Below are 23,780 nucleotides of genomic sequence, written 5' to 3'. Positions count from 1 at the left end.
GGAGAAATGACATTTGTTGCATTCTCTCTCGGATTTTGGTCCCCTCTGCCTCTTCCCACAATCAAATTGGGCCCTTTTGGTGCTGGTTTTTGGGTGGGTGGGCTTGTGTACATTCTAAGACCTTGTGGCTCTTTCCAATGAACTTTCCTATGAGGCTGGGAGCCTCTCCCATCACCCCAACTCCCAAAAGTTTTTCCAATCAGTGCTTCTAGGCTTCCCGGCGCTGGGGCCCTGGGTTGTGTGGGTTGTCTCACTGTCCATTTTTTCACTTGGTTTATCTGCATGTGAATGATTGATCATGGTAAACCAGCTGCCTTGTGTCTTCACTGAGTCTGCCCATTGCCACCCCAAGCCTGGAATCTGCCAGCTGCCACCTGTGCACCTGTGTTTGTCCGGCAGCCACCGCTTTTTCCTCGCCCAATTTGGTTGTGTGAGGAGGTACAGTATTTCCACCTATGCTTCCATTTTGGCCAGAAGTCTCTCATTCCTCACTGTTATTATTTCCTCCCTACCCATCCTTTCAAAATTAATTTTCTTTTCGTTAGACATTTCATAAACTTTTTTTGTTTCTTTTTTTTCTTCTGATTCCCATTTCACCAGTATTAATCTTTGCTCATTTGCCATTGATATTGCTGTGATAGATCTTTTTCTCCAATTTGGTTCCCATTTCTTCACTATGTAAAACATTTAAAAAATGTATTTTGTCATTATGCTGTTAGAGTTGTTCCATTTTTTCCTCCATTTTATCCCCCTCTTCCCTGCACCCACCTCCCTCTAGTGCTCACTCCCTTACTTCATGTCCATAGGCACACATATAAGCTCTTCATCTTTGTCATTTCCTATATTATTCTTTACCTCCCCCTGTCTATTTTGTACCTATCAGTTATGCTTATTCCCTGTATCTTCCCCCCCCATTTCCCTCTTATGTCTACCAAATGATAACCCTCCAAATGATCTCCATTTCTGTTCCTGTTCTAGTTGTTTGCTTAGTGGGGGTTTTTTTTTTGGTTTAGTTGTTGAAATTGTGTTTGTTGTCATTTTACTGTTCATACTTCTTATCTTCATTTTCTTAGATAGGATCCATTAACATTTCCTATAATAATGGCTTGGTGATGATGATCTTCTTTAACTTGATCTTATCTGGGAAGCACTTCATCTGCAATTCCATTATAAATGACAGCTTGCTGAATAGAGTAATCTTGGATGTAGGTCTTTGGATTTCATGACTTGGAATACTTCTTTCCAGCCCGTTCTTGCCTGGCAGGTTTCTTTTGAGAAATCAGCTGATAGTCTTATGGTAACTCCTTTGTTGGTAACTGTTCATTTTTTCTTGCTGCTTTTAAGATTCTCTCCTTATCTTTAATCTTAGGTAATGTAATCATGATGTGCCTTGGTATGTGCTTCCTTGGGTCCAACTTCTTTGGGAATCTCTTAGCTTCCTGGAAGCTATATATATATTTGCCAGATCAGGGAAATTCTCCTTCATTAATTTTTTTTCAAATAAGTTTTCTATTTCTTACTCTTCCTCTTCTCCTTCTGGCACCCCTATGATTTGGATGTTGAATGTTTAAACTTGTCCTGGAGGTTAGTCGATCTCTCCTCATTTTTTTTGAATTCTTGTTTCTTCATTTTGTTCTGGTTGAATGTTTATTTCTTCCCTTTGTTCCAGATCATTGATTTGAATTCCAGTTCCCTTCACTGGAAGTTCCCTATATATTTTTCTTTATTTCCCTCTGATAGCCTTCACTTTTTTTCTTTATTTTGTGGCCATTCGTAATCATTTCTGTGAGCATCTTGATTACCGGTACTTTGAACTCTGAATCTGATAAGTTGGCTATCTTCTCATTGCCTAGATCTTTTTCTTGAGTTTCAATCTATCCTTTCATTTGGGACATATTTCTTTGTTTTTGTGCATTTGTTACATTGTGAGGGTAAGAGCTTTAGGTATTTGCCAGAGTGGGACAACCCACTTTTCTGTGTTGTGGTGTTGTATATAGGGGAGAGGTCAGAGAGGGAAAATGCTGCTTGCTTGGCTTTTGCTGCACTTTGTCACTTCCCCTGGTGAATTGTGTTTTTTTTAGGTACTTCCCTGGTGCTGATTCCTGGGTGTGTGGGCTTGTGTACATTCTTGGGCCCTGGGGACCACTCCGGCAGTCTCTGAAATGAGTCTGGCAGTTTCTCTCACCACTGAAACCCCCACAGGTTTTTACAGACAGAGGTTTCATGGCTTTCTTTTCCCAAGCTTGAGCCCTGGGTCTCACTCCCCATTTGTTTTTATAACTGGTAAGAACAATCTGCATGAGAATGTGGAACTACCCAATCTTCCAGCTGCTGCCTCACCCACATGGTCCACCATAAAAGAAACACAGAAGGACACTTCATAATATTCAAGGGAATAATCCATCAAAGAGTCAATAACATTGTAAAATTATATACATCCAACATAGGAACGCCCAGATATGTAGGAAAATTTTTGGAGGACATCAGGAAAGATATAAAAAGCACCACACTTATACTAGCAAATTTTAACATTCCACTATCAACAAAAGATAGGTCTTCCAAACAAAATATCAACCAGGAAATTGTGGCAGTAAATGATACACTAGATCAAATGGACTTCACTGATATATCTAGAACCTTTCATCCCAAAGGAGCAAAATACACATTCTTTTCAAGTGCATATGGAATATTTTCAAAGCTGGACCATGTGATAAGACACAAAATGAAAATCAACAAATTCAAGGAAATTGAAATCAGTGCTCGCTTCGGCAGCTCATATACTAAATTTGGAATGATACCAAGAAGATTAGCATGGGCCTGTGCAAAGATGACACGCAAATTCATGAAGCCTTCCATACTTTTGAGCGCAGAAGAGCGGCGCCAGTCTGGATCTTGGGAGGGCACTGGCGAGACCAGTTGAGTTCACTGAGACATGAGAAGAGCCACACTAATAGCCCCTCAGGCTGCCGCAGCTAGTGAGAACAGAAGAAAAGGTTTGACTAGCTGGAAACCAAAAGAGGAGTAAGTGGAAGTGGAGAACACCAAGACACCTGCAGGAGACTGCACCACTGAATCTCACAGGTATCCTACCACAGAAGTTCATACCATAAGCCCAGGGAACCAGAACAGATCAATTTAAGAAGCTGAGGCCAACAAGAAGAGCATCACAAACAATGGGAAGAAAAAGAAACTCCCCAGATGAAAGAAAAGGAGGAAGTCTCAGAAAGAATGTTCGATGAAATAGAGGCAAGTGAACTATCAGATATTGAATTCAAAGCACTGGTTATCAGGAAATTCAAAGAGCTCACAACGAGCTACCAGAAACTACAGGGGAGCTACAATGAACTCTCCTCAAACTATATCAACATGAAAAAGGAAATAGAAACCATCAGCAAAGACCAAGAGGAAATGAAGAATACAATTTCTGAACTGAAGAACACAGTAGAAGGTATGAAGACTAGGATCGATGAGGTGGAAGACCACATAAGTGAGATCAAAGACAGGGTAGAAAGAATCTTCCAGATGAACCAAGTAATGGAAAAGAGAATCAGAAAGAATGAGGAGAATTTAAGAGAAACGTAAGACAATATGAAACATAATAATATCTGAATAATAGGAATACCAGAAGGAGAAGAAGAAGAACAAGGGATAGAAAACCTACTTGAAAGAGTAATAACGGAAAATTTTCCTAAGTTGAGGAGAGATAAAGTCACAGGAATCCAGGAATTGCAGAGAGCCCTAATCATGTGGAACCCAAAGAGGTCTACTGCAAGATACAACATCATTAAAATGGCAAAACTCCAAGACAAAGAGAGAATCCTAAAGGCAGCAAGAAAGAAAAAAATAAGTAACATACAAGGGGGTCCCAATAAGCTTGGCTACTGACTTCTCAATGGAAACATTCCAAGCAAGAAGAGAATGGCAAGAAATATTCCAAGGAATGAGAAACAGAGGCCTTCAACCAAGGCTACTGTACCCAGTAAGGCTCTCAATCAAGATAGAAGGCCAAATAAAGAGCTTCCAAGACAAAAGAAGTCTAAAAGAATACACCTCTACCAAACCAGCTCTACAAGAATTACTAAAAGGGCTGCTTTAAGGAAAGGAAGGAAAAGAGAGAGACAGAGAGGAACACAGGTTCATAAATGGCAATGAATAAATACCTTTCAATAATAACCTTAAACATAAATGGATTAAATGCACCAATTAAAAGACATAGAATAGCTGAATGGATAAGAAAGAATGACCCACACATATGCTGTCTACAAGAAACCTACCTCAGGACAAAAGACCTACACAGACTAAAAGTGAAGGGCTGGAAACAAATTTTCCAAGCAAACGGACATGATAAAAAAGCTGGGGTAGCAATACTCATATCAGACAAAATAGACTTCAAAAAAAGGGCCATAGAGAGAGACCCAGAAGGTCACTTCATAGTACTCAAGGGAAGAATCCACCAAGAAGACATTAACATCATAAATATATATGCACCCAACATAGGAGCACCCAAATATATAAAGAAAATCCTAGAGGTCCTCAAGAAAGATATTGACAGCAACACAATTATAGTAGGGGATTTTAACACCCCACTGTCAAAAATGGAAAGATATTCCAAACAAAATATCAACAAAGATATTGCAGCATTAAATGACACCCTAGATGAAATGGACCTAATTGATATATATAGAGCCCACCATTCCAAAGAAGCTAAATACACATTCTTTTCAAATGCACATGGAACATTTTCAAAGATAGACCACATGACAGGACAGAAAATGAGTCTCAACAAATTCAGGAAAATAGAAATCATACCAAGCATTTTCTCTGATCACAAGGGACTGAAATTGGAAACCAACCCCACAGGAAAAACCCCAAAACACCCAAAAGCATGGAGACTGAATGGTATGCTATTAAACAATGAATGGGTCAAGATTAAAATTAGGGAAGAAATGAAAAAGCTTCTGGAAACAAATGAAAATGAACTCACAACAACCCAAAACTTATGGGACACAGTGAAGGCAGTCCTGAGAGGGAAGTTCAGAGCAATACAGGCTTACCTAAAGAAGATAGAAACATTCCAAACAAATAACCTAACCCAACGCCTCCAAGAACTTGAGAAACAACAGCAAAGACAGCCCAGAGCAAGTACAAGGAAGGAAATAACCAAGATCAGAGCAGAATTAAATGACATAGAGACTAAAAGCACAATTCTAAGGATCAATGAATCCAGGAGTTGGTTTTTTGAAAAGATAAACAAAATAGACAAACCTTTAAGTAGGCTCATCAAGAAAAGAAGAGAGAGGATCCTAATAAACACAATCAGAAAGGAAAGAGGAGAGATTACAACTGATACCACAGAAATAGAAGGGATGGTAAGGAATTACTATGTAGAACTGTATGCCAAGAAATTTGAAAACCTAGGTGAAATGGACAAATTTCTAGAAAAATATAATCTTCCAAACCTCATGAAAAAGAAGCAGAAAACCTGAACAGGCCAATAACAGCAGATGAAATTGAAGAAGTAATCAAAAAACTCCCATCACACAAAAGCCCTGGACCAGATGGTTTCACAGGAGAATTCTACAAAGCTTTTAAGGAAGAGCTAACCCCTATTCTTCACAGACTATTCCAAAAAATCCCAAAGGGGGGAAAACTCCCAAACTCTTTTTATGAGGCCAGCATCATCCTAATTCCAAAGCCAGACAGAGACATAACAAAGAAAGAAAACTACAGGCCAATATCGCTGATAAACATAGACGCTAAAATCCTCAATAAAATATTGGCAAATTGCATCCAACAATACATCAAAAAGATCATACACCATGACCAAGTGGGATTTATCCCAGGGATGCAAGGATGGTTCAATATTCGTAAATCAGTAAATGTAATACACCACATAAACAAAGGCAAAGACAAAACCCACATGATCATATCAATAGATGTGGAAAAAGCTTTTGATAAGGTACAACACCCATTTGTGATAAAGGTACTCAGAAAAATGGGAAGAGAGGGAGCATTCCTCAATGTAATAAAGGCCATATATGAGAGACCTACAGCCAACAGCATACTCAATGGGCAAAAACTAAAATCTTTTCCACTAAGATCAGGAACAAGACAAGGTTGTCCACTTTAACAACTTCTATTCAGTATAGTATTAGAAGTTCTAGCCACAGCGGTCAGACAAGAAAAGGAAATAAAAGCTATCCAAATCAGAAAGGAGGAAACGAAACTGGCATTGTTTGCAGATGACATGATAGTATACATGGAAAACCCTATAGCCTCTACCAAAAAACTGCTTGAACTAATAAATGAATTTGGCAAAACAGGGGAATACAAAGTCAATATCCAGAAATCAAAGGCATTTCTGTATACCAACAATGAAACAGCAGAAGCAGAAATCAAGAAAAAAATCCCATTCAATATAGCAAAAACAAAAATAAAATACCTAGGAATAAACCTAACCAAGGAGATAAAAGACCTGTATACAGAAAACTACACAACTCTAAAGAAAGAAGTCAAGGAAGATACAAACAAATGGAAACATATACCATGTTCATGGATTGAAAGAATTAACATCATCAAAATGTCCATACTACCCAAAGCAATTTTCAGATTCCATGCAATACCTATTAAAGTACCAATGGCATATTTCACAGACATAGAACAAACACTTCAAAAATTTATATGGAACCATAAAAGACCCGGAATAGCAGCTGCAATGTTGAGATAGAAGAACAAAATAGGAGGGATCACAATACCTCATATCAAAATGTATTACAAGGCCACTATAATCAAAACAGCCTGGTACTGGCATAAAAACAGGCACATAGACCAATGGAATAGAACAGAGTGCCCCAAATTAACTTAAGTCTCTACAGTCAATTAATATTCGACAAAGGGGGCAGTAAGATAAAATGGAGTAAAGATAGCCTTTTCAATAAATGGTGTTGGGAGAACTGGACAGCTACATGCAAAAAAAAATGAAACTCGAGCACCAACTTACACCATACACCAAAATAAATTCAAGGTGGATAAAAGACTTAAATATAAGCTGTGAAACCATTAAAGCCCTAGAGGAGGACATTGGCAGGAAAATCTCAGATATTCCACGCAGCAAGATTTTTACTGGTATGTCCCCTAGAGCAAGGGACATAAAGGAAAGAATCAACAAATGGGGTCTCATCAAAATTAAAAGCTTCTGCATGGCTAAGGAAAACAGTATCAAGATAAAAAGAGAAGCAACAGAATGGGAAAACATATTTCCCAATGATACCTCAGACAAGGGTTTAATCTCCAAAATATACAAAGAACTCATTCGAGTCCACTCAAAGAAGATGAGCAACCCAATTAAAACATGGGCAAAGGATGGCCCTGAATCAAGGCCAGCAGTTTGCTGAAGCTGCTGGTTTCAAGCAGAAGCCTAAAGCATTATCTCTATAGTCTGTTGGTCATTTCAGAGCTTAGGAAATGTAATAGTCAATTCATTGGAAAGAAACATCTGGAAAAGAAAAAAAAAGGAAAAGAAAAAAGGAAAAGAAAATAAATTGGGCAAAGGACTTGAACAGACATTTCTCCAAGGAGGACATACAGAGGATCCAGAGACACATGAAAAGATGCTCAATATGGCTAGCTACCAGAGAGATGCAAATTAAAGCCATAATGAGATACCACTCTACACCAGTCAGAATGGCTATCATAAACAAAGAAACAAACAACAAGTGCTGGAGAGGTTGTGGGGAAAAGGAGACCCTAGTTCACTGTTGGTGGGATTGCAGACTGGTACAACCACTATGGAAAACAGTATGGAATTTTCTCAGAAAACTAAAAATGAATGTGCCTTTTGACCCAGCAATTCCACTATTAGGAGTATATCCTAAGAACCCTGAAACACCAATCCAAAAGAACCTATGCACCCCGATGTTCATAGCAGTACAATTTACGATAGCCAAGAGTTGGAAGCAACCTAGATGCCCATTGGTCAATGACTGGATCAAAAAGCTATGGTACATTTACACAATGGAATTTTATGCAGCAGAAAGAAAGAAGGAGCTCCTACCCTTTGCAACATCATGGATGGAACTGGAAAGCCTTATGCTGAGCGAAATAAGTCAGGCGCTGAAAGACAAATACCATATGATATCACCGTTAACAGGAATCTAAACAACAAAACAAACAAGCAAGCAAATATGACCAATGACACTCAAATACGGAACAGGCTGACAGGGTCCAGAGGGGAGAGGGGAGAGAATCGTAGGGGAAAAGGGGATGGACTCACATGAACAAGTATAAAGGACACATGGACAATAACTAAGGGTAGGGGGTGGAAATGGGAGGGAGGTGGGGAGCACAGGAGTGGGCAGGGCTGGGAATATAAGACAGGAAACTGTACTTGAACAAGAATTAAATAAAAAATTTAAAAAAAGAACAAAGCTGTTGAAGCCAGATTAAGAACCTGAAAAATCTATGTTGTGACACATTGAAAACGTTGATAGTTTGACCTCTGACATTTTACCATAGTTTTCATTAAATGTTTTTCAGTGTAAAAAAATCAAAATTAAAAAAAAGGAAAAAATAAAAAATAAAATAAAATAAAAAAAGAAAATTGAAATCATATCAAGCATTTTCTTGAACAAGAAGGGCTTGAAACTAGAAACCAACCTGAAGGAAAAAAAAAACAGTCAAGTGTATGGACGCTGAATAGCATGCTATTGAACAATGAATGGGTCAATAATTAGATCAAGGAAGAAACCAAAACGTTTCTGGAAACAAATGAAAATGAACACACAACAGTCCAAACCCTATGGACACAGTGAAGGCAGTCCTGAGAGGGAAGTTCATAGCAATACAGATGTACCTAAAAGAGATAGAAACATTTCAAATGAACAATCTAACCCTACATCTACAAGAACTGAAGAAACAACAACAAACAAAGGCCAGAGCAAGTAGAAGGAAAGAAATAACAAAGATCAGAGCAGAATTAAATGACATGGAGATTAAAAGAATAATTCTGCCTAGCTGGTATAGTTCAGTGGATTGAGCGTGGGCTTCAAACCAAAGGATCACAAGTTCAATTCCCAGTTAGGGCACATGCCTGGGTTGCAGGCCAGGTCCCCAGTGGGGGATGTGTGAGAGGCAACCACACATTGATGTTTCTCTCCCTCTTTTTCTCCTTCCCTTCTCCTCTCTTTAAAAATAGATAAAATAAAAAAAATTTAAAAAAAGAATAATTCTAAAGACCAATAAATCTAGGAGCTGGTTCTTTTAAAACATAAATAGTATAAACACACCATTAACCATATGCATTAAGAAAAAAGAGAAAGGATCCAAATAAATAAAATCAGAAACAAAAGAGGGTAAATGACAACCAATACCACAGAAATACAAAGGATCATAAGAAATTACTACAAAGTACTATATGCCAAGAAATTTGAAAGCCTGGGTGAAGTGGACAAGTATCTAGAAACATATAATCTTCCAAAACTGAATCAATAAGAAGCAGAAAGCTTGAACAGACTGATAATAGCTAGTGAAACTGAAGCACTAATCAGAAGACTCCTAGTACACAAAGCCCTGGACCAGATGGTGTCACATCAGAATTTTCCAAAATATTTAAGGAAGAGCTATTCTCTATCCTTCTTAAAGTATTCCAAAAAATCCAGGAAGAGGGAAGACTCCCAATCTCTTTTTATGAGGCCAGCATCATTCTAATCCCAAAACCAGATAGAGACACAACAACAAAGAAAAGACACTACAAGCCTATATTGCTGATGAATATAGATGCTAAAATCCTCAACAAAATATTGGAAAACTGCATCCAGGAATACATTAAAAAGATCATACACAATGATAAAGTGAAATTCATCCCAGGGATGCAAAGATGGTACAATATTCTCAAATCAATAAACATAATACACCAGATAAACAAAAGAAAAGACAAAAATCCCACGATCATATCAATAAATGTGGAAAAAGCATTTGATAAGGTACAACACCCATTTATGATAAAAACATTCAGTAAAGTGAGAATAGGGGGAGCATTCCTCGACATATTAAAGGCCATATATGAGAGACCTACAGCCAACATCATACTCAACAGGCAAAACATTAAAGCTTTCCCACTAAGATCAGGAACAAGATGAGGGTGCCTGCTTTCACCATTTCTATTCAAGATAGTATTGGAAGTTCTAGCTATAGCAATCAGACAAAAAAAAAAGAAATAAAAGGTATCCACATTGGAAAGGAGGAAGTAAAATTGTCATTATTTGCAGAAGACATGATAGTGTATGTAGAACACCCTATAGACTCCACCAAAAAAACTACTCAACCTAATAAGTGAATTTGGGAAAATAGTGGCATATAAAGTCAGTATCCAGAAATCAAAGGCATTTTTGTACATCAACAATGAAATATAAGACACAAAAATTAGAAAAAAATCTCATTTGCTATAGCAACTAAAAAATGAAGTACTTAAAAATAAAATTAGCCAAGGAGGTAAAGGAACTATACTCAGGAAACTGCACAACACTGAAGAAAAAAATTAAAGAAGACACAAATAAGTGAAAAGGTATGCTATGTTCATGGATTGGAAGTATTAATATCATCAGAATGACTATACTATCTGAAGCAATTTATAGATTCAATGCAATCCCTTTCAAAATCTGAATAAAATATTTCACAGATATGGAACAAACATTTCAAAAATTTATATAAAACTATAAATGACTCTGAATATCTTCTGTAATGTTGAGAAAGAAGAACAAAGTTGGAAGGATCACAATACTTGTTATCAAACTATAGTACAAGGCCACTGTAATAAAAAAAAGTCTGGTACTGGCATAAGAACAATCACATAGATCAATGGAACAGAACAGAGATCCTGGAAATAAACCCGTGTCTCTACGGTCAATTAACATTCAACAAAGGGGGAAGAAACATAAAATGGAGTAAATGTAGCTTCTTCAATAAATGGTGTTGGGAGATCTGGACAGCTACATGCAAAAAAATGAAACTCGACTACCCACTTACACCATGCACCAAAATAAACTCAAGATGGATAAAAGACTTAAATACAAGTCTTGACACCATAAAAGTCTTAGAGAAAAACACAGGCAGGAAAGTCTCAGATATTCCACACAACAACATTTTTAACAACATGTCCCCTAGAGCAAGGGATACAAAGGAAAGAGTAAACCAATGGGACTATATCAAATTAAAAAGCTTCTGCATGACTAAAGAAAACATCAGCAAAATGAAGTGGGAACCAATCATATGGGAAAATATATTTGCCAATGATACCTCAGAAAAGGGTTTGATCTCCAAAATATATAAAGAACTCACACCACTCCACACCAGGAAGATAAACAATCCAATTGAAAATAGGCAAAGGACCTGAATAGATACTTCCCAAGGAGGACATACAGAGGGCCCAGAGACATAAAAAAGGATGCTGAGCATCACTAGCCATCAGAGAAATGCAAATTAAAACCGTAATGAGATACCACTTCACACCGGACAGAATGGGCATCATAAACAAATCAACAAACAACAAGTGCTGGGAAGGTTGTGGAGAGAAAAACACCTTAGTACACTGTTGGTGAGAATGCAGACTGGTTCAGCCACTGTGCAAAACAGTACAAAGTTTCCTCCGAAAAGCAAAAATGGAACTACATTTTGACCTGGCAATCGAACTGCTGGGATTATACCTTAAGAATCCTGAATCATCAATGCAAAAGAACCTATGCATCCAATGTTCATAGCAGCATTATTTACAATAGTCAAGTGCTGGGAACAGTCTAAGTGAATATCAGTAAAGAGGTGGATTAAAAAACTGTGGTACAGACTTCCAGCCAAGATGAAGGCATAGATGGAAATACTGTACCTCGTCATACAACCAAATTTAAGGACAACAAAGATTTAGAAACAAAAACACAACCCAAACAGACAGAAAATTGAACTGTGCCGGAGTTTGACAACAACGAGCCATTCATCCAGACCTGTAAGAGGGGCAGAGTCAGTGGTTGGCTGAGAGGGGTCATGGTAGGGAAAAGCAGTGGCTGCTGGACAAACCCAGGTGTGCAGGTGGTGGTTGGCAGATACATTGCTAAATACAGTGGACAAAAGGCTTCTTTCACAAAAATCTCAGTATATAACATGCCATTTCCAGTTAGAGAGTTGTAGCACAGGTTGTTTCTTAATAGTTCTGTAGTGAACTTTTCATAACTTATTCTGCCTGAAAAACAAAGTTAACCTGTTTCTAACACCATACGTAAGAGACTTGAGGTCAAACCTACCTTATTTCAAGAGACATTAATTTCTATGCTTCTCACTACTTTACAACTAACAACTTTAACACACAAGTCTAGAAAAACATCACAGCAAACTTTAACAATTTTCAATCCTCAACTTGTTTCTATCACGGTCTTCTTCCCAATATTAACTTCAAAGCCAGCTGGAACATAAGCTTATGTATAACTGCAGTTTGGATGACATAAATAGAAATAGCACCCTGGCTGGTGTAGCTCAGTGGATTGAGTGTGGGCCTGCAAACCAAAGGAAGGCCGTTCGATTCCCAGTCAGGGCACATGCTGAGGTTGCAGGCCAGTTCCCAGCAGGGGATGCGCAAGAGGCAACCATATGTTGATATTTCTCTCCTTCCCCTCCTCTCTAAAGATAAATAAATAAAATCTTTAAAAAAAGAAATAGCAGTACACAAAGTATAACACAGTTGTTAATTTTAGCTGTCTTCTAAAGTTTTCAACAAAAACTGACACTGCTGACACCTTTGTCTGTCTATTGACATTCTCATGTGCAGAACTAAACCAAATTTTAACTTCTAATCCATTTGCAACCCTATACTCTACCACTGAATTGAGCTTAAATAAAAGGCTTTACACAAACCAACCAGAAAAAGAAATTTTCAACACCCTCAAAAGAAATTCCTCTACCCTTTGAACAGTTATTTCCCATTTCCCTTCTTTAGCCCATGGCAATCATTTATCTGCTTTCTGTTCTCATGGATTTGCCTATTTTGGACATTTCATATAGAGTCGTGCAATATGCCTTTTTCTGTCTGTCTTGTTTAAGTTAGCATAATACTTTCAAGGTTCATCCTTGTTGTAGCATGTGTCAGAACTTTCTTGCTTTTCTGCCTGTGTAATATTCTACTATATGGATAGANTCTACGCGCCTCTTGCTCCCATCCCTATTCATCCGTTTCAGGTAGACTCGGGACCCCCGTTGACTGTTCCGCGGGACGGAACAATTTCCCTGTTGGTCTCCCCTGCCCTACCCACCCTCCACTGCCACAGTCACTCTCCACCCTGTTGTCCATGTCCATGAGTCATTTATACTTGTTCTTTAACTAGACCCTTCCCATCTTTTTCCTTTATTCCCCTCCACCCTCCATTCTGGTCCCTGTCAGTTTGTTCCTTGTTTCCACAACTTTTTTCTTCTTTTTTCTTTTTAATTTATTCAATTCTTGTTCAAGAACAGTTTTCTGTCTTATATTCCCAGCCCTGCCCCACTCCAGTGCTCCCCACCTCCCTCCCATTTCTGCCCCCTACCCTTAGTTATTGTCCATGCATCCTTTATACTTGTTCATGTGAGCCCATCCCATTTTCCCCTATGATTCTCTCCCCTCTCCCCTCTGGACCCTGTCAGCCTGTTCCGTATTTGAGTGTCATTGGTCATATTTGCTTGCTTGTTTGTTTTGTTGTTTAGATTCCTGTTAACGGTGATATCATATGGTATTTGTCTTTCACCACCTGGCTTATTTCACTCAGCATAAGGCTTTCCAGTTCCATCCATGATGTTGCAAAGGGTAGTAGTTCCTTCTTCCTTTCTGCAGCATAGAATTCCATTGTGTAGAGGTACCATAGTTTTTTGATCCAGTCATTGACCAATGGGCATCTAGGTTGCTTCCAACTCTTGGCTATCGTGAATTGTGCTGCTATGAACATTGGGGTGCATAGGTTCTTTTGGATTGGTGTTTCAGGGTTCTTAGGATATACTCCTAATAGTGGAATTCCTGGGTCAAAAGGCACGTTCATTTTTAGTTTTCTGAGAAAATTCCATACTGTTTTCCATAGTGGTTGTACCAGTCTGCAATCCCACCAACAGTGAACTAGGGTCCCCTTTTCCCCACAACCTCTCCAGCACTTGTTGTTTGTTTCTTTGTTTATAATAGCCATTCTGACTGGTGTTAAGTGGTATCTCATTGTGGTTTTAATTTGCATCTCTCTGATAGCAAGCAATATTGAGCATTTCTTCATGTGTCTCTGGATCCTCTGTATGTCCTCCTTGGAGAAATGTCTGTACAAGTCCTTTGCCCATTTTTTTATTGGGTTGCTCATCTTCTTTGAGTGGAGTTGAGTGAGTTCTTTGTATATTTTGGAGATTAAACCTTTGTCTGAGGTATCATTGGCAAATATGTTTTCCCATGCTGTTGCTTCTCTTTGTATCTTGATACTGTTTTCCTTAGCCATGCAGAAGCTTTTAATTTTGATGAGATCCCATTTGTTTATTCTTTCCTTTATATCCCTTGCTCTAGGGGACATACCAGTAAAAATCTTGCTGCGTGGAATATCTGAGATTTTCCTGCCAATATTCTCCTTTAGGGCTTTAATGGTTTCACAGCTTATATTTAAGTCTTTTATCCACCTTGAATCTACTTTGGTGTATGGTGTAAGTTGGTGATTGAGTTTCATTTTTTGCATGTAGCTGTCCAATTCTCCCAACACCATTTGTTGAAAAGGCTGTCTTTACTCCATTTTATGTTATTGCCCCCTTTGTTGAATATTAATTGACTATAGAGAGTTGAGTTTATTTCTGGGCTCTCTGTTCTATTCCATTGGTCTATGTGCCTGTTTTTATGCCAGTACCAGGCTGTTTTGTTTACAGTGGCCTTGTAATACACTTTGATATCAGGTATTGTGATCCCTCCTACTTTGTTCTTCTTTCTCAAAATTATTCAGGATCTTTTATGGTTCCATATAAATTTTTGAAGTGTTTGTTCTATGTCTGTGAAATATGCCATTGGTACTTTAATAGGTATTGCATGGAATCTGTAAATTGCTTTGGGTAGTATGGACATTTTGATGATGTTAATTCTTCCAATCTATGAACATGGTATATGTTTCCATTTGTTTGTGTCTTCCTTGATTTCTTTCTTCAGTGTTGTGCAGTCTCTTGTTTTATTTTGCTTGTTTGTTTTTTTGTTTAGTTCACTAGGTTCCTGTTATAGGTGAGATCATATGGTATTTGTCATTCACCGCCTGTCTTACTTCACTTAACATAATACTTTCCATCCATACTGTCACAAAAGGTAGAAGTTCCTTCTTTCTTTTGGCTATTTAATACTCCATTGTATAAGTGTACCATAATTTTTGTATCCATTCATTTAACGATGGGCACTTAGGTTGCTTATAGCACTTGGCTATTGTAAATTGTGCTGCTATGAACACTGGTGTGTATATATTCTTTTGAATTGGTATCTCATGATTCTTAGGGGATAACCCCAGCAGTAGAACTACTGGGTCAAAAAGCAGTTCCACTTTAAGTTTTCTGAGTAAATTCCATACTGCACAGTGGTTGCACCAGTCTGCATTCCCACCAACAGTATACTAGGATGTCCTTCTCTCCACACCCTCACCAGTACTTGTTGTTCATTGATTTGTTAATGATGGCCATTCTGACAGACTGTGAGGTGATATCTCATCATGGTTTTAGTTTGCATCTCTCTGATAACTAGTGATGTTGAGCATCCTTTATATGCCCATAGGCCCTCTGCATGTTCTCCCTGGACAAGTGTCTGTTCAGCTCCTTTGCCTATTTTTTAATTGGATTTTTTGTCTTCCTGGTGTGGAGTGGTGTGAGTTCTTTATATATTTTGGAGATCAAACTCTTGCCAGAGATACCATTGGGAAATACGTTTTCCTATAGGGTTGGCTCCCTTTTCATTTTGCTGATGTTTTCTTTAGCTGTTCAGGCAATATTCATTTGATGTAATTTCATTTGTTTATTTTTTTCTTTATTTCCCTTGCTCTAGCAGCTGTATCAGCAAAAAAATTGCTCTGTGAGATCAAGCCTTTACTGGTAAATTCTATCAAACATTTAAGAAATGAACAATAATAACCTATGTAAACTTTTAGAAAATGGGAGAAGAGAAAATTTTTTGATTTAGTAGGAAAACATGAATCACAAATAGGTTTAGAAAAAGTAAAAATTAGGAGCTGTACATTTAAAAGAAATGTTTCAGGAAGTTTGTAAAAGAATAGGAGAAGAAGCAGATTCAAGAGTAGTGTTCAGGGAGAGATAGTTGAGATGAGGAGGCATCCTGGTCAAAGTCCCACCATAAAACAGATGATACATGCAAAAGGGAAGACAGAGGAGAATATAATGAAGGGACTATCCCAAAGTAGGGGGAGAGTTTAAAAACAATCTGACAGTAACAAGAGGGGAGTTGAGGGGCGGTAATAGGGGAACAGAGGGGGAAGGGCTTTCAAGAACAACTATGAAGGACACATGGACAAAACCAAGGAGGAGTTTGGATCAGCGGGGGGGGGGGGGGGGGGGGGATGGCTGGTGTCAGGGAGAGTGGTAGGGGCAAAATGCAGACAATGTACTTGAACAACAATAAAATAATTTTTAAAATAATAATAATAAAAGAGGAAGGTGAAATATACCTGGGCTGGCAACCTCAAAAGCTATTACCATTTGATAGATATGCAGAGCAGTAGGAAGAAACAGCTACCAGTATTGGCCACATTTGACAAGAACCACAGGGGAACCATGTCATAGGGACAGGAAGCCTTCAGGAGAAGAACACAGACATTGCCCAACACTGAGTAGAAAAAGATTAATAGGAATATATACTTTTATTTAATTATTTTTCAAGTACAGATTTCTGTCTTTTACTCCCATCCCAACCCACCCCACCTCCCAGTGCTCCTCACCTTCCTCCCATTTCCAACACCCTTAGTTGTTGTCCACGTGTCCTTTATACTAATTCCTGTAAATCCTTCCCCTTTTTCACCTGAAATTCCCTCCCCTCTCCCCTCTGGTCACTGTTCACCTGTTCCCTATTTCAGTGTTTTTGGTTTTATTTTGCTTGCTTGTTTGTTTTGTTGTTTAGCTTCCTGTTAAAGGTGAGATCATACAGTATTTGTCTTTCAGTGCCTGGCTTATTTCACTCAGCATAGTGCTTTCCAGTTCCATCCATGATGTTGCAAAGGGTAGAAGCTCCTTCTTCCTTTCTGCTGCATAGAATTCTATTGTGTATATGTACCATAATTTTTTGATTCATTCATTTACTGATGGGCACCTAGGTTGCTTCCAGCTCTTGGCTATTGTAAATTGTGCTGCTATGAACATTAGGGTGCATAGGTTCTTTTGGATTGGTGTTTTAGGGTTCTTAGGATATAATCCCAGCAGTGGGACTGCTGGGTCAAAAGGCAGATTCATTTTTAGTTTTCTGAGAAAATTCTATATTGTTTTCCACAGTGGTTGTACCAGTCTGCAATCCCACCAACAGTGGATTGGGGTCCCCTCTTCTCCACAACCTCTCTAACACTTGTTGTTTGTTGCTTTGTTTATGGAACCATAAACAACCCCAAACAGCAGCTGAAATTTTGAGAAAGAAAAACAAAGTAGGAGGGATCACAATACCTGATACCAAACTGTATTACAAGGCCACTGTAATCAAAACAGCCTGGTACTGGCATAAAAACAGGCACATATACCAATGGAACAGAACAGAGAGCCCAGAAATAAACCCAAATCTCTTTGGCCAATTAATATTCGACAAAGGGGGCAGCAACATAAAATGAACTAATAATAGCCTCTTCAACAAATGGTGTTGAGAGAACTGGACAACTACATGCAAAAAAAGGAAACTCAATCACCAACTTACACCATACACCAAAATAAATTCAAGGTGGATAAAAGACTTAAATATAAGCCGTGACACCATTAAAGTCCTAGTGGAGAACATTGGCAAAAAAATCTCAGGTATTTCACATAGCAACTTTTTTACTGATATGTTCCCTAGAGCAAGGGACATAATAGAAAGAATACACAAATGGGATCTCATCAAAATTAAAAGCTTTTGCACAGCTAAAGAAAACAATATTAAGATAAAAAGAGAACCAACTGTTTGGGAAAACATATTTGCCAATGATACCTCAGACAAAGGTTTAATCTCCAAAATATACAAAGAACTTACACAACTCCACTCTAAGAAGACAAGCAACCCAATTAAAAAGTAGTCAAAGGACTTGAACAGACACTTCTCCAAGGGGGACATACAGAGAATCCAGAGATACATGAAAAGATGCTTGATATCACTAGCTATCATAGAGATGCAAATTAAAACCACAATGAGATACCACTTTACACTGGTCAGAATGGCCATTATAAACATAGGAATATATTTTTCAACTTATCTTTCTCACAGCCCTCTGACTTTCAAAAATGCATGTCATCAGCCAAATCCAACCATAAACCAAAGGTCATACACTTTAAATTCATAGGTACAGACCAGGGTGCAAAGTTGACATGAAGGAGCAAACAGGAGGTTTCCAGAAGAAGAGCCATCTGAATTTTTATGTTTATATATGGGAGAAAAAACTCATGAAAAAGGAAGTGGACAAAGATAAAGCAAACAGGACAAGCCTGCTAGAAAATGGTCCCGCAATAGGCTGAAGGAAGATGTGCAGATTGAAAAAGGGGGTAGGAGTGCAGGGATCCAGAGAAGAGGAGAAACACCTCTTACTAAACCAGGGGTGTCCAACCTTTTGGCATCTCTGGGCCACACTGGAATAAGAGTTGTCTTGAGTCACATATTAAATACATTGTGGTACATAATCACCAAAAAATCTCATAATGATTCAAGTAAATGTACAATTTTGTGTTGGGTCACATTCATAGCCATCCTGGGCCACAGATTGGCCATCATCAAGACAGAGATGGCCATCTAATTGTGGTTGCCATGGGACTGGGGACTGAGTGTCTCTGTTTCCTGACCTGAACTGGTTCCATTTTTTAGGTCATTGTCGGCCTTTGGGAGCTGTGATGAAAAGACACCAAACCTTGATGCACTCGGGAAAAACAATTAAAGAGAGCCTCTTGGAGGTCCCGGAGAGTGGCAGAGAAGGACCAGGGAAACCCAGGGCTCCAATCTCTGAAACAGCCCAGAACCCAGGGGACTCAGAAACAATGGCATAAAAAGAGGTGTAGCCAAGAGAGTTGAAGCAGCTACAGAAGGCAGTGCCATTTGGAGACCTTCTCTCCAGGACCTCCTAGCAGGGGAGGTCTAGAGACTCCAGGGGCTAAGGTGAGTGGAGGAGGCAGTTTCCTTGCTCTGTGTCCCTGGCTCTTGATCCAGGGGCTAAGGTGAGTGGAGGAGGCAGTTTCCTTGCTCTGTGTCCCTGGCTCTTGATCCTGGTGTGTTCTCCTGTAGTCTGAGCTTTCTCAGTCAGCTTCCTTAATTTAAAACTTCCAACACTGGCCTTCTTTTCCCTAAAGATCTTCACCAGTGCACAGCAGAGGCCCGAGTTCTAGGGAACAAGTAGAAAAATGCGACAGAACTCCTCTCTGGTCATGTTAGAAAGAACAAAAGTTCTAGCAGAGGAAAAGGCAACCACCATAGAGCCCAAGGCAGGGGAGCCACATGGGCTGACAGACTGGTGGAAGCAGGATGTTCTCCCACTTAAATCACAGATCCAAGATCATGAGGTGAGAGGGATGGAAGTCGCTTATTTCTGATTCAAAAATACACTCAAAAACTAAAACTAGACATCAAACCACTAAAAGTAGTAAAGACTATTTATCCAAAAAGCATTATTTAGCACCCCACACTGGGTAGAGCTCCAGTGGAATTCTACTCAAAGTCTGGCCAGACAGGGATGCTGACTATCAGTGCTTCTTTATATTGTTGAGGAAATTATAAACATGGTAATAAGATGCAAAATAAAAATGAGAGCTTACACTATTCCAACTTCTCCTAAAAATAGTCAGTACATTTTTTTACAATAATAAAATCTGGAAATTTACAAAAGCACTGTGAACTTTGCAGTGCAATAGTATAAAGTAGCTGTGTTTGTAAACTGTTTTTTTAAAACAATAATCACCAGAAGTTTTTAAGTAATAATGCATAACTAGGAAATATAATGAGACAAAAACAGTAACATTCCTGGGGGGAAAATTCCAAAAACTCCTAAGACAGAAAGGCCACAGCTTTTTAAATTCAAAGACTGGAGAGCATTATGCTAAGTGAAATAAGCCAGGGGGAGAACGACAAATACCATATGATCTCACATATAAGTGGAACCTAATCAACAAAACAAATTGATTGACTGTTAGAGTGGGGGGAATGGGGTAGGGTGAGCAATGGGGAAAAAAGACAGGGTAACTAACTAAACAACAGTAAAAAAGAAAACAAGAAATTAGGTTAGTGCTAAAATGAAGACGCTTTGACTTGGTATAATGTCATTAAATATAAAGTGCTCTTAGACCAAAAAAAAAAGAAAATAATAGAAAATGAAAGGAAAGAAATGATTCAGAGGGGGAGTAAAAACACTTCTTCCACATTTAATTTATGTTTTAGTTTTATGTTCAAAAATACCACAACCAGCTTTTTCTATTTAAAAATGTTAGTAAGACTCTTCCATATGTAAATAGACTAATTCAACTAGTACTGGAACTAAAAACAGAGAATACTCTCCAGTCCAGCAATGATCCTTAAAGATATGTCTGAATTTATATTTAACAAAAAAGCATCTTGTTAATTAACAGGGAGAGGAAGCCTTCTTTACTCACGGGTGCTGGAACAATGGTTTAGCTCTTTCTAGGTAAAATTAGTTTAGGTACTTTGTCACTCCATGCCATATCTCAAATTAGTTACAAAATTAATTTTAAAATAAATGTTTATAAAGAAACAGAAGTTAATTCTTTTTAAAATATTGTGTTTTGCTTTATTTAAAGCCTGAAATAATGAAATAATGAGTTGAAAGTGTACTTGTTATGAACACATAGAAGTTTAAGTGTACGCACAGGTGAAACTTGAATCGTGATTGCATAATTGGTGTAGTGACTGCATGAATGGATGGAGCTACAAGTCAGTGTTTCTCCCCCCTGCTTGCTCTCTCTCTATCTAAAAATCAATCAATAACAATATTTTGAAATGATAGATTTTAATACAAAATGAATAAAAGGAATTATTTCCAAAAATTCAACAGATAGAGATAATATTTTAAAGACATAGTGAAACTCACACATATTAATCAGATGTGCTACCAGACTCCATGCTGAGCCCTTGAAAAACATGATTTCACTTAATGCTACAAATGAGTTGCTCATAAAGCTAAAAGAGAAGATTTACTACATATATATTGGGGGGGATGCCCTTTGAAAATGTCAAAGATCACTAAATAATAAAGGGAAAAGTGAACCAAAACTAAAATTTCAATTTTTACTTATTCGATTAATATAGGCTTTTAAACTAAAATTTTCAGTTATGGTTGGGTGTGATGAAATAGACACACTCATGAACAAGTTCTTTGTGTGTAAAGTACTACGATGTATCTATGAAGCAACTTTCCAGTGTATGCCAGGAGCATTCAAAGTGCACTACTGTTGGTCAGGACCAGAAACGCCTCTTGCAAAGACAGTTTGGCAATATCAATCAAAATAATTTTTTCCCATTGCACCCAGGAATTCACTTCTTGGAAATTATCCTATGGATAAATTTATATGAGTATACATATATACTTACAGACATATGAACAAGCACATTTTAATCATTTTATTTACAGGGGCAAAATACTGAAAATACCAATGTTCATCAAAAGTTCTCATGAAAATATCAGACATTCATGTGGTAGAAAATCATGCAACTTCACAACAATGAAGTATAGCTATATGAAGATGTAGAACAGACTCGAAGATAATAACTAGCTAAAAAAGAAAAGTCAAGGAAACAAAGGATAAGAAAGGTATGATCAGTATAATTAGATATGATTTTGTCTTTTATGGGAAAATAGTTCATACATGTATATTTGTGCATGCAAAAACTATCTCTGGAAGGATCCTCAAGAAACTATTACTGACTGCCTATGGTGACAAGAAAGGCATTTGGGAATCTCAAACATAGGCTTAATGTTTTTATTGTGTTTATTTTTTAACATGCATATATATGATATTCAGAATATCAAAACACTGTTAAAATTAATATGTGAAGATGGCTCTGTTCTTTGCATGCATCACTTTTGTTTATTTCTGAAATTCCACTCTAAGGAAATAATCTGAAAATAAAATATTAGTAATTTATGAAATGGTCAAATATAGGAATATAAGGCAGTCATTAAAATTTAGAACCTACATTGCTTTAATGACACTGAAGTGTGGTTCTTTTGTATTCATGCAGTAATTTTTTACTGAGCACCTATGTTATGTCTTAGAATATATTGCTAAAAGATAAAGACCGGATACAAAATTATCTTTATATGATGTAAACTGCCTAAACAGAAAACAGAAAAAGGAAGTGAATAAACCAAATATTAATATTTACTATCTGTTGGTGATAAGCTTATCAGATGTATTTGCACATGCTTGTTAGACATGAGAGTGGTGATGACAATCAGCTATTCAAACCTCTCTATGTACAACTAATTTTGCCTTTATTGTTACTCTGTGGACTATCTCTCAGAACCAAAAAAAAAAAGATGATGTTAATTCACAAATAAACTGGGTCATTGTTGGAAGTCTCTAATTAAGACCCGTAGTTGAACTTTCAAATGCAGCCCCTTTCCTATTCCAGTTTCATGGACAGACGCTGAGAACGGGGCACCGGTGCCATGGATACCTCCACCAGTCTTACCAACAGTTCCAGCCTCCAGATTTCCCAGTTCATCCTGATGGGGCTCCCAGGCATTCATGAGTGGCAGCACTGGCTCTCCCTGCCCCTGGCTCTGCTCTATCTTTTAGCTCTTGCTGCCAATATCCTCATCTTGATCACTATCCAACGTGAGTCCACACTCCATGAGCCCATGTACCATCTCCTGAGCATATTGGCAGTTGTGGACATCGGTTTGGCCAGCACTACTATGCCCAAGATTATAGCCATCTTCTGGTTTGATGCCAAGGCCATCAGCCTCCCTGAATGTTTTGTTCAGATGTATGTCATCCACTGTTTCTTTTTCATGGAGTCTGGCATCTTTCTCTGCATGGCAGTGGACAGATACATAGCCATCTGTCACCCACTGCGTTATCCCACCATAGTCACTGAAGCTTTTATGGTTAAAGTCATAGGATTCATGGTGCTCAGAAATAGCCTGTTCACCATCCCAGTGCCTGTACTGGCTGCCCAAAGGCTCTACTGCTCCAAGAATGAAATTGACCACTGCCTGTGTTCTAACTTGGGTGTTATCAGCCTGGCTTGTGATGACATCACTGTGAACAAATTCTACCAACTGATATTAGGTTGGGTGCTGGTTGGGAGTGATATGGCTCTGGTGTTTTCTTCCTATGCTCTAATCCTTCACACCGTGCTGAGGCTGAACTCAGCAGAAGCAATGTCCAAGGCTCTGAGTACCTGTAGCTCACACCTCATCCTCATTCTCTTCTTCTATACAGGTATTATTGTGCTGTCTGTCACACACCTTGTAAAGGAAAAGATCCCCCTTATCCCTGTACTCCTTAATGTGCTACACAATGTCATCCCCCCTGCTCTCAACCCCATGGTCTATGCCCTCAGGATGCATGAGCTCAGACGGGGATTCCAGAGGCTG

The 23,780-nt window shown here is 38.3% G+C and overlaps 1 protein-coding gene and 2 non-coding genes across 3 annotated transcripts in view; all 3 read left to right on the top strand.

The window, feature by feature from the left end:
- The first annotated feature begins 2,756 nt into the window (after window positions 1–2,756).
- Window positions 2,757–2,862, top strand: LOC118990858 (U6 spliceosomal RNA). Its single transcript, XR_005067301.1, has one exon. It is a non-coding gene; the product is annotated as a U6 spliceosomal RNA (small nuclear RNA).
- A 4,500-nt stretch (window positions 2,863–7,362) lies between these two features.
- LOC118990859 (small nucleolar RNA SNORA2/SNORA34 family) lies at window positions 7,363–7,497 on the top strand. Its single transcript, XR_005067302.1, has one exon. It is a non-coding gene; the product is annotated as a small nucleolar RNA SNORA2/SNORA34 family (small nucleolar RNA).
- Window positions 7,498–22,847: 15,350 nt separating this feature from the next.
- The window catches only part of LOC118990853 (olfactory receptor 56B4-like), a 5,205-nt gene continuing 4,272 nt past the window's right edge, over window positions 22,848–23,780 (top strand). Inside the window, exon 1 of the mRNA XM_037051640.1 lies at window positions 22,848–23,776. Coding sequence (XP_036907535.1) covers window positions 22,848–23,776 — 929 coding nt within the window. The remainder of the gene's footprint in view (window positions 23,777–23,780) is intronic.

This window comes from Sturnira hondurensis, unplaced genomic scaffold (genome assembly GCF_014824575.4).
Source record: "Sturnira hondurensis isolate 20B ecotype Veracruz unplaced genomic scaffold, ASM1482457v3 Scaffold0007378, whole genome shotgun sequence".
NCBI classification, from domain to species: Eukaryota; Metazoa; Chordata; class Mammalia; order Chiroptera; family Phyllostomidae; genus Sturnira; species Sturnira hondurensis.
The sequence above is the reverse complement of the archived record's forward strand: the minus strand, read 5'-3'. Positions and strand labels throughout refer to the sequence as shown.